This window comes from Sapajus apella, unplaced genomic scaffold (assembly GCF_009761245.1).
Source record: "Sapajus apella isolate SASKATOON/1434 unplaced genomic scaffold, GSC_monkey_1.0 scaffold2, whole genome shotgun sequence".
Taxonomy (NCBI): domain Eukaryota; kingdom Metazoa; phylum Chordata; class Mammalia; order Primates; family Cebidae; genus Sapajus; species Sapajus apella.
The window spans coordinates 1,616,355-1,628,024 of NW_022436942.1; the positions used below are offsets into that span (position 1 = coordinate 1,616,355).

General features: G+C 38.7%; 1 protein-coding gene and 1 pseudogene across 18 annotated transcripts in view; both read right to left on the reverse strand.

Moving 5' to 3' along the window:
- The window catches only part of PPFIBP1 (PPFIA binding protein 1), a 58,263-nt gene extending 47,070 nt beyond the window's left edge, over positions 1-11,193 (reverse strand). For all 18 annotated transcript variants that reach the window (XM_032283820.1, XM_032283812.1, XM_032283794.1 and 15 more), the window contains exons 1-2: positions 11,095-11,193; positions 9,469-9,674 (exon numbers count right to left, since the gene is read on the reverse strand). In XM_032283820.1, coding sequence (XP_032139711.1) covers positions 9,469-9,674; positions 11,095-11,158 — 270 coding nt within the window. In that variant the 5' untranslated portion in view covers positions 11,159-11,193. The remainder of the gene's footprint in view (positions 1-9,468; positions 9,675-11,094) is intronic.
- On the reverse strand, positions 4,724-4,810 carry LOC116527615 (annotated as a pseudogene).
- Positions 11,194-11,670: the final 477 nt, after the last annotated feature.

The following is an 11,670-nucleotide window of genomic DNA, read 5'->3' on the forward strand; positions in this document are numbered from 1 at the left end:
GAAAATGAAATGTACATAACTTCTCGAGGGCAGTTTTTTGGAAAAGAGCCAGGGTGCATAACGCATGTTCTCAATCTTAAGAAAGTGCCAAGACAGACCCTATACAGCTTTAAATTCCTCATTTTGATTATGGACATTAACAGGCATCTGTTTTTAAAATCCCATACAAGTAATAACATTTTAGAAACAGATACATTTCAGTAAGTAGAAAGAAAACCCCCTGCTGTTTAGAGAGGACAAAAAAGCAAAACTGGCCAAGTGTGGTGGTGCACGCCTGTAATTCCAGCACTTTGGGAGGCTGAGGATTCCTTGAGCCAGGAAGTTCGAGACCAGCATAGGCAACATGGTGAGACCCCGTCTCTTATAAAAGAAAAAAAAAAGACACAGCCAAGCATGGTGGTGTCCACCTGTGGTCCTAGTTACTCTGGAGACTGAGGAAGAAGAATCACTTGAGCCCAGGAGGTGGAGGATATAGTGAGCCATGTTTGTACCACTGCACTCCAGCCTGGCCAACAAAGCGAGATCCTGTCTTAGGAAAAACAAAACAAAACAAAACTGATCTTTCTTCTAGTTGGAGGAAATCATAGCAAGATGAGAGCAGTTTCCTCCCAAGCTACTCTATATGATACAGAAGTAAGGTGTTCCAAAAACCAGTTCTCCAAAACTAGCTCCAAATAGAAACAGATACTTAAATTGGCTCAAAATGAGGATATTCATGTTTCTCAACACTGCATTGATATTTATAAGCACTCATAACGCTCAAGGGTAGTTTAGTAAATTAAAAGTCGCTATTAGAGGCCAGGTGCAGTGGCTAGTGCCTGTAATCCCAGCACTTTGGGAGGCGAAAGCTTGCATATCACCTGAGGTCCGGAGTTCGAGACCAGCCCAACCAACATGGAGAAACCCCGTCTCTATTACAAATACAAAAATTAGCTGGGCTTGGTGGTGTGCAACTGTAGTCCCAGTTACTCAGGATGCTGAGGTAGGAGAATTGCTTGAACCCAGGAGGCGGAGGTTGCAGTGAGCCGAGATCACACCACTGGCAACAGAGCGAGACTTCGTCTCAAAAAAAAGAAAAAAAAAAGTCACTATTGGAATATAAAGCAAAATTTAAGAGCGACCTATGTGATATCCTTGTGTTAAGCAGGTAAAGACTATTCTGTCCACATGTGTTTATATTTCTGCCAATTTTGTTTCCTTTGCATTAAGAATGTTGGCAGTAAGATCCATTAGGTAAATAACCTATTGTCTCTATTCTTCCTACAACTCCCATGTTCTACCTACCAGGTCACTCAAAACCTTCCCATATATGGCATGCTCTCTCACACATTACTTTTATTCCTTCTGCACAGACCATCTTTTCCCACCCTTTCTTCTTCTCTTCCCATTCCTTAAGGTCCACCTCTATTAGGGCTTGGTCTGTGAAGTCTTCCTTGAATTCACAGTTTACTATATGTCAATGACAGCATCTAGATGAGCCTTCATTACAGCAGGCATTACTCTGAATGCACTAAGGTTAGACCTGACTGCATACATGTCTCTCTCTTCTAATAGACTCTGCATTCTTTGCAAGTAGATTTGCCTTGGCATGTGACATACAGTGGGTGATAATTAAAATGCCTGTTGAATAGAAGAATGACGATAGATGTTCAATAAACACTAGTTGAATAAAAGATGATTGCATGTTTGGTTTTGATCTGGACTTCTTGCTTCTCAGTGGGTCTTTATTTACGTGTCCTCTAAAATATGGCATGCACTCCATGGTTGACCTCTATCTAGATGGGCTCGTTTCTCCTGAAACCTGTACTCTCTCTTCCCACTATGTTTAGGTGATCTCAGAGCCTTTGTAATGGACAATAGTTAAGGTCATCTTGTGTGAACTCCCTTAGACACTTTCTCCCTCAGTGCATAATACTATAATATATATGATCTCTTACCTCTTTCCTTTCTTTCTTCCTGCAGGCTTGAGAGACCTGATTCTTAACTCCTTCCTGAAAGCTCATCATTCCACTTCTACTTTGGAACCTTGATTTCTTGTTTTGCTGGGACCTGTAATCACCGCTTCTACTTCTACTTATTTTCCATTTCTTCCTTCGAATGAGTTTTCTTCTATTCTTGTTTATAACAGCTACGCCAGGGTTTTGTACCCACCACCCCACTCACCTCCCACTCCACTCTCTCGGGTCAATCCATCTTTCTATAACCTGTTTCTACCTCCTCCTCCTTACATTGTGCCATTCTCCTTTCCCCTTCTACTGGCTGACCTTCTGGGTCTTGTCTTAAACCTTGCTATTTAGTGTTCCATCACATTCTGCCTCAGGCAGATGACTAATAATTTTATGCGAGTTGGTCACTCAGCCTAAGTTACTCAATGCAACACTGTCTTACTTCTTTTGATTCTTCCATGGTGCTCATAAAATCCTGAGCACATAAATTACAATGTATTTAAGCATAAACTCTTGTTAAGTCCATCTGATTTTCAAAGCACAGAAGAGCAGCCTAAATAACTACGTTTCTACTTTAGCTCATGCTGCAACCCCTTATTGGCCACATTCAATCCAGCTAAGTAGAAATTGGAATCAACTTGAGGATTTCAACAGTACAGTATCCAACCAATAGCGTGTGTGGAGAGTCAGGGTGGGATATCCAGCTCAACTGTAACTTTGACAATTTGATTTAATTAAAGAACTTATGGCCTCTGCCAGGTTTTTCTGGCATGATGGAGATAAACACATCTAAAAAGCTTTATCCCTCATAGAATTACAGAATCTTAGAGCTAGCCAGGAATCTCACATGGAAAACAAATTCCCTGACTCTACATGGCAGGTGCTACACATAACATTAGTACACCATCTACTTTTCCCTTCACCATCTAAGTGGAAAGCCTTCTTTTTATATAAATTTACTTTTAATTATCAAGTATTACAATCAAGCATAAAGATGTAATAAATGTTAACATCTTTCCTTTCTGTCTGCTTAAAAATGTTTATTACAGAAAATTTCAAATAGATTTAAATTAGAGAAATGAGCATGATGAAACCCCATGTATTTGTCATTCCATTTCAATCGTTATTATTCACAGAAGGTAGGCGTCTCACCTGCTATTTTTACTTATAACATCATGTTGTGTTTTCCTTTATTTTCTGGGTTCTATTTCTATTGGTTTGCATTGGTCTAGAGTTGTTTTTCCTATTTCCCCTTTGTTTCACTTTGTTCTTTCCTGAGCTCTGCTGTCCTGTCTAAATCCAAAATCAATATGCAAGTAGTGACTTGCCACAACTATGCTTATTTATTTTATAAAACAGAAACTAATTTTGAGTGTAATATTCCCAAATCAGAATGGTTAGTACCTAAATTAAAATGGGTAAAAGAAAACAGCCCCCTTTTTAAGGACAACAAATGTTAAAAAGCATAGCTGGATTACTAATACTACATATACACAAATACACGCACACACCACATTCCAGCCGGTTTCATTATACTTATTTTTAAAACTAGTTATTAAAACTGTCACATGGTGTTGATTTCATAATTCTGTTTTTAAACATTCAGTATCAAGAATGAAAAAGTAAGGCCCAGTCCACGAAATCTTTACGTAAACGTTATCTCTAGTTACCAAAAGAAATAATTACTGCGACAGTGTTTTGTACTCAGAATTATACCCTTGCCACGCATGCAAACATTTACTGCATGCCTGCTCTCCACTAGACTCTGAACTATGAGGAAAGATTGAGATAGGACTTGAATCGTTCAGCCATGAAGAGCATAATCATATTGTATTTCAGTTCAATACCATAATCAGGCATCTTACACTGCTACTGTCCAAAGAGTCAAAGAACATGGCATCAGTGATGCTGGAAACCAAGCAACCAGGCAGTGGCAGTACTCTGCTCCCCTGTCCTCTCACTGGGTGTGATGGAATGAGGGCATGAGCTTCGCAGTGTGGCGGAGGGGCTGGCAGGGACATGCTTAGACTATAATATTACCCTAGTCATAGGTTTACACCTAAGTCCCCTGAATTTGGGGAGGACAGAGAAAAGAAGGTCCCAGTCTCCCTAGCAGCGAAGCCCCAGCTCCTATCCTGGTACAGTAGCAACTTCATTCATTCAATATCATCATTCACTCACTTATTTAACATTTGTTGAAAGCCAGCAATGTGTGACAGGATACAGAGATCTAGCAAAAGAATCGCTTGTCTACTTTGGGAAGGATAACTTGAGATCAAGAAAAAAGTCTCTATTGTTCTCCTCACTTTTTCTTTTTGCACTCTCCAAAAGGAACAGGGAAACCTCTTTCCATTCAATCCTAACAACTACCAGTAGTTTAGGACTCTATGCAAAGCATATCTTTTACCTCTGGAAACTAGGAATTCTGCTGATTTGGTCAATTTGTTTTTCTGTGTCTGTGGACACATTCCATGGGAATTTACTTGAAGCTATTTGAAGGGGAAAACTGCCTTAATTTTAGCTAGGACATCTCAGTGAGGCACCACATAACTCAGATAACTGTGATCACATATGGGATACAATCTTAAGATGTACCTTGTTTGCCAAGGCCTGAGAAAACATTTCCTGGAGGCTCACATGAAAAGCAAAGCTGGTCAGAAAGCAGCAAGGATCAGAGGGTGGTAGGACAGGAACTGCATCGTGCGGCCAGGAGTCAGGAACTCATGGAGAACAGCCAGCAGCCCTGAGGAGAGTGCGTCCCATGCCTGAACTCTTCTAAGTTATGAGTATTTTTATTTTTCAATTAGCAATAATTGCGCCTCGGATAAACCTCATTGGCTACTATACTGCCACTGCGCAAAGCTTATTTTTATTTTTATAGCAACTTTAAAAAATATAAATTTGGGATTAATATTATCTAACTTTTAATGTAAAAATAAGAGGGAATGTATTATGATGATTTAACAGGTTAGAATCCAGCCCAGAACACTCATTTTCCCTGTTTACACTCTACCTATGTCATGGGTGCTGATGACCGTTTTGGCGGTATTACCATTACTATTCACCATCAGTATTTCACTTACTTTGTTGAAACTTGTATTTTTTAAATTTCTGCTGATTTTCATATGGTCTCATAATTAAAACTGCCAAATGGTCAGACACCTTTGGGATTTCACTACCTGATCCCCTGCTGACATGGATCAAGGTCATGATCCTCAGTGTAATAAAATATTATAAGAATGTTCTAGGGCAACTTATAAAGTTAGACTTAAAGTAAACAACTACTTGCTTGACTCAAGCAATTAGACATATTTTTCAATTTGCCTTCTTAAATCTGGAGCTTCATAAAGCAAATAATTCTCCATTATTAATATCTGTGTTAACACATTATAATATTTCACAATCAAAACAGAAAATTCAGCCTTAATTTGATTAAAGAAATATGTCATAGTCTACAGGTTTTCTAACCACAGTTTTAAAAGAAATTTGTTCATTTCTAGAAGTCTACAGCTACACTAGTAAATTCATTCTTATAGATTTAATGTCCCTTCACTGTAACAGGCTACAAGTTTTGGTATTTTAACATATTCAGCTTCTGATCATATAAAACAAATAGGCAGGAACAATTAACAGTGAAGAAATAACCTGCATCCTACAAGAAACCAGGGGATTTCCCTGGCTCCAGCAAAATAATAATTAGAACTGCAAATGCCCAGTTGCACTAATGAAAAGGTTAATATCCATTTTAAAGTACATAGCCTGTCAAGTTGGCTATCATTAAAGATGAACCGAACCTTAAGTATGTATCTATTACTATTAACAGATACATATTTTTTTCTAAAAAATTTTTTAAGTTTTTCTAAAATATTGCAGAAGCTCCTCTTCACTCTGAGAAATGTTTGTAGTCTTGTCGCAAGACATGAACTATGTATGGGTGATTTGTAACCTAACTCCCCTTGTAATTGGACCAACTCTCTTTCCCTCATCGCAAAGGGATCCTGTTAAACATTTTCCCTCTACACTCTATGCTCTACTCTTCAGTATTACCTTTCCGACTAGCCTTTTATCGGGTGTATTGATAAGTGCTCAGCCTATGCCTGTAAAATGGGGATGATGGTTACTGCCACTTAGGATTGTAAGGATCCTACTTCATACGACTGTAAGGATCCTTACAATCCTAAGTGGCAGTAACCATCATCCCCATTTTACAGGCAAGAAAACCAAGACACAGAGCTTAAGGTATTTCCCAAGGTCATACAAGCATAGAAGAGTTAGGACCAACATTAAAATTCAGGTCTGCTGTCACGATAGCCTGCATTTGAAACTGCCTAGATACGATCCTGCCTTATAATTCACTGCTTCCTTTTTTAAACATCATAATCTCTTTTATTTGTTATTTGGGCAGTTTCCGTGTGTTCAATACACAGGGAGAATTTGCTAGGATTCTGTGTTTCTTAAATGCTAGAATATCATCAATTTTAATTTTTTATTGTGGTAAAATACACATGTAAAATTTACCATTTTAACCATTTGGAAGTGTATAGTTCAGTGGTATTAAGTACATTTACACTGTGTTGCAACCATCACCATCATCCATCTAAATAAGTCTTTTCATCTTGCAAAACTGAAATTCTATGCACAGTAAGTATTATTTTCCCTTCCCCACCCCCAAGCTCCTAAAAAAGGAAAGAAGGGAGAGAGAAAGGGAGCATGGATCCAAGCTAAAATGTGTACATATTACCATTTTAAGATCATAAAACACATCCCAATTTCTGGAATATTAAATTGGAAAAATCTAATATTATTAGCAAATCACTAAATTATAAGCATATAATCTTCTGCTTGTTGGATTCCCAATGCTGGCCCAAGTTCCTTTTTGGTTCTAAAATAAAGTCTATCATGACAGGTGGTGACAACTCAATTTCACATCTATGCTGTTACGGTGCCAAACATCCAGTCCTGCTCTCCTTTTCTTACTTTGTTTTTGCCTTTTGCTGTCTGTCTTCTTTCATCCTGTCATTCTCTGCATAATCAAGAAAACACACTTAATTTGGAAGGTTGGGATCAAGGTGAGGAATACATATAAATAAGTTTGATGGACAAATAAACTTCGCAACAACAACAACAAAAACCCCTTATCTCTCTAGATCTACATCTAATTTATTTTGATATTGTTACTTTTAGGATAAAAATGGAATCATTAGTTCTGTAAAATATTTGTCATTTTGTGGATTCTCAAGCTTAAAATGTCAAATAATAAGATAGCAACTAAAAACATAGATCAACAAGCCGTTCCTTATCCAAGGAATAAATTTAAAACAACTTCCATTCATTCAAATGTGCATTCCACTTCATCATTCACGGAACATCATTCATTACAAATGTAACTACTGAGCTAGGCACTGTTCTAAGCACCAAGGATACAGTAATTTTTTTAAAAATAAGGGCAAAAATCAGATTCATGATGCTTATATTACAGTTGGAAAGACAGAAAATAAATAATATGAATGTCATGAGTACATTGCACATCAGAAAATGGTGAATCCTGAGAACAAAATAAAGCAGGAAGGTGTAAGACAAAGAATAAATGGGTATAATTTTAGTTAGGGTGGTGATGCAAGGCCTCATTGAGAGCACAACTTTTGAGTAAACACCAAAAGAATGTGAGGGAGCTAGCCATACAGATATCTGGGGAAAGGGCTTTCCAGGCAGAGTGAAAAGCCAGTGCAAAAGCCCTGAGGCCAGTGTACCTGGCATGTTAGAGAATCAGTGAAAAAGCCAATGTGTTTGGCGTGGAGTGAAAAAGGAGATGTGTGATGAGAGATGGTCAGAAAGTCATAGGGAACAAATCCTGTGAGGCCTTGCAACCCACAGTAAGCACTTTGGTTTTTACTCTGAGTAAGATGCAATGCCATTGGCAGTTTCTGAAAAAGGAGTGAATGTCAAGATCTAACCTATATTCACATGTAATCATTACCTTTTATCATTTCTTGAAATACTTTCACAGAACAGATTAAGCACATGCTAATGGAAATGTTTTAGACACATGTCAAAAACTGAACTACAGGTACACTTAGGCTACCATTGTCATTGATGACCTCTGGGTGTGGGCTAGGAACAGGTTCTTCTAACAATAGTAAATTCCTTTTTCACTGCATGCTAAATGGTCAGAAGAACATGGAGTAAGGAAGGGTTGAGACAGGACATTGAAATAGACTAAGGGATATGCTAGGAAACACCAGTTTGGGAGCATGAAGCAATCCCCAAAGAAATCAGCAAACCGGGACCCTTAAATCTCCAGAGGGGAAATTTACAGAGCAATAGTAAGGCATTATGTGTTTTGACAAGCAAAATATCTCCAATTGTTAAGTTTGCATAGCTGCACCACTGCTAAAGGATGGATTGTACTGTCTGCACTCAGAAATGTAGAGGTACACAAGGTGGGAATACAGAGCATTCAGCACAGGACTGGCTGGGAGCACCAGTATTTGTGTCCCATCATATGAAAATGTTTTAGCTGTAGGATGTACTCTTAAGGTTCCCAAAGGAAGCAGCTTTCTTGTCTACCACAGATCCAAAAGTAGATCATGATTCTTTTATATAATTCTCATTAGTTTTTATATAAACACAGTTAACTCATAAGCATATTAGTACATCTTACTGAAAATGGAGTATCCTTTAAGCAGAAAATATCTCCTTTCCTCTCGCCTCCATTGAATTTATTTTTGTGACATTCTTTAGATTTTACATGTTCGTTGCAGATTAAAACCACAGTATTTACCATTGCACCTAAATAAAGGGTAGCTCTGTCACATCGTCAGTTTTTGAGAAGGATGCCTAGAAAGAGGCCTCATTGTTCAGTGAATAACACCATTAACCCATTTATGCTGGAGGTTGCAATTTTTTTGTGTGAAAAATCAGACCTTGGCGATAACCTTGAGAAGTAGGATATAAATAACTCTCACAAGCTTACCATTCCAATAATGGAACACTACGCATAAATGGGTTAAAGGCCCAACTCCACAATTTAATTCGAGAACTGGAACTGAAGTGATTGCCATAAACCACTAGATGGCATTTCATGTCAAATACTGCTGTAAACCCTTGTTGCTTTTTGAATGTCTTTCATTATGCTTTCCATTTAGAATTGCCGTTGGTCGTTTATAGTGAATAACCCAATATGACTGAGAAATCATCTATTATGTGCAATATTCTTTCCCTTATAGGACTATTTGTTTTAAGCCACAGTAGGTCATTCAGGCACAATCTAAAAGCCAGTCTGTTTTTATGGGCAGAATCAGGTGACCTGTTGCTGGTACTTAGAAAATGTACACTAATAGCACTTTTTAAAAAGTTATCTTTAGAGTCAAAAGAAAATTAAGATACCTTAAGGAATAAAACGAGAGCACATCTGTTGCCCTATACTTTTTTTTTCTTGTTCTAATCAGCTATTCTATGTTCCAAATTGTGGAATAAGCAACAAAAGAGTCATACACAGAATTTATAACAGGCAGACACCTACCATTTGACTCTGAAGCCATTCGATCAGCGTTTCTGCTGTTGAATCTGGGATCTGGCATCTCAAGCCTTCTTTCTCGTCTGTTTCCATCATCTCTAACAATCCACGCAGGTCTTCCACAAGGTGCAGAGCTCGCAAACTTCCCATGAATGGAGAGGTGGGAGATTGGCAATCAAAAATCCCATTGGAATATTCCAGGGCCTTAGAACCTAAGTTAAACAAAATCACAGAGACAGCAATGGGATTTATGTTAGATAAAACACCAAAGCCAAGGGCGGTAAACCAGTCTAGGCACAGTAAGGAACAATCAAAAGAAACGGAAAAAGGAGAATTCAATCACATAAACCTCTCCAAGTCAGAGTTACGTGGTGCAAAAATTAAAATCATATAGTTGATGGTAAATATCAATGGTCCAATTCCTAACAAGGAGGCCAATCATGTGGTATAGAAAGAAAAAGAGTGTGGTGGGCTTTGGTGTGAGGTGTTCTGGCCTCATGGAGATGATGGATAAGAAAGTGGCAGATCAGAAAATACAAATATTAGAGCTGGTCCATTCTGGACCAATACTGAACCAAATGATTTCTGGCTTAGAAAATCTGTGGATGAAGGGTTATGAAATGAACCCAGATAAAGACTATTAGAGTAAATTCTGAGGAAAGATAATGAGCTCAACATGTTAAATGATTATACTCACGTGCCTGCAGGACATTTCAGGGGAGATATCTAGTTGGAACATAGAGATAGGGACTGGAAGCTTAGCAAAGGGTTGGGAAGGTAAATAGATATAAATAAGCAGGGTGCAGTGGTGTGTGCCCGTAATCACAGGTACTTGAGGTGGGACGATTGCTTGAGCCCAGCATTTGAAGACTGCACTATGCATGTTATTCACAGGCAATCATGCCTGTAAATAGCCACTGCACTCCAGCTTAAGCAATAGACCAAGACCTCCTCTCTTAAAAGAAAAATAGATACGGCCAGGAATGGTGGCTCACGCCTGAAATCCCAGCACTTCAGGAGCCTTAGCAAGGGGTGGGATCACGAGGTCAGGAGCTCAAGATCAGCGTGGCCAAGATGGTGAAACCCCATCTCTACTAAAAATTAAAAAATTAGCCCGGTGTGGTGGCAGTGCCTGTAATCCCAGGTACTCCAGAGGCTGAGGCAGAGAATTGCTTGAACCTGGGAGGTGGGGGTTGCAGTGAGCTGAGATCACGCCACTGCACTCCAGCCTGGGCAACAGAGCAAGACTCTGTCTCAAAAGAAAAAAAAAATATGGCGTCATTGGTGGACAGTTAATTTTGAATTCAAGGAAACAGATCAGAACATTCATGGCTACCGAGTGTCCTCAAAGTATGGTCCACAGACCACCTATACCAGACCACCTGAGATGCAGATTCTTTACACTTGATTAGAAACCTAGGATGGAACCGGAATTTTTGATATTTTAAAATAATGTTTGAGAATAATGCTTGCAGAAAATGGAGAAGAGGAACAAAAATGAAATTAAGGGAAGCAAAAGGCATAGTGCTAAAGAATGAAAATAAAGTGAGAAGATAATATGAAAGTTGTAGCGAAAAAGCCAAGTGAGCAGAATCAACGTTGTGATTCCGTCTTTCACAGGATGCAGATTACCTGCTATGATACCATCCATCTGCTCCAACGCCGCAGCCAACATGTCACTTGCATCACTCATCATTTTCTTATTTCTCAGGGGCAAATTACAACCTAGATCTGAAAAAGAAAATGATGTTATCATTACATCCTTTAAATGACATAAGCTTGCTAGTGGGTTTGCTAATTCAGCTTCAAATTATAACACTGCTGTGTAGTCAAATATGAAGGAAGAACTTCAGTAGTGGAGTACTAAGCTGTGGCCAATCACCTACTGTAGCACAAGACCACATGTGACACCTGTATCAGTTAATAAAAATATTCCATTCTTGCACTTGAGGTATTTCGAATCCACTAGCACGGTTTCCATGCTGTTCTTTAGAACTCTAGGCCTCTGTAAAGGGCAACAGGGATGGCCATGGAAGCTTGCTGAGGGCCATGACAAGCACTGACCAGACAAGACTCCTTTCTCCCTCTACCAGCCCCACTCAATCTCTGCTCTCTTAATTTTGTTTTTTTAACTTTCTGTATAAGGGCTTAAGATTTGTCTAAGAAAATTATTCACTAACACATATACTACGTGTACCTGTGTGTGCA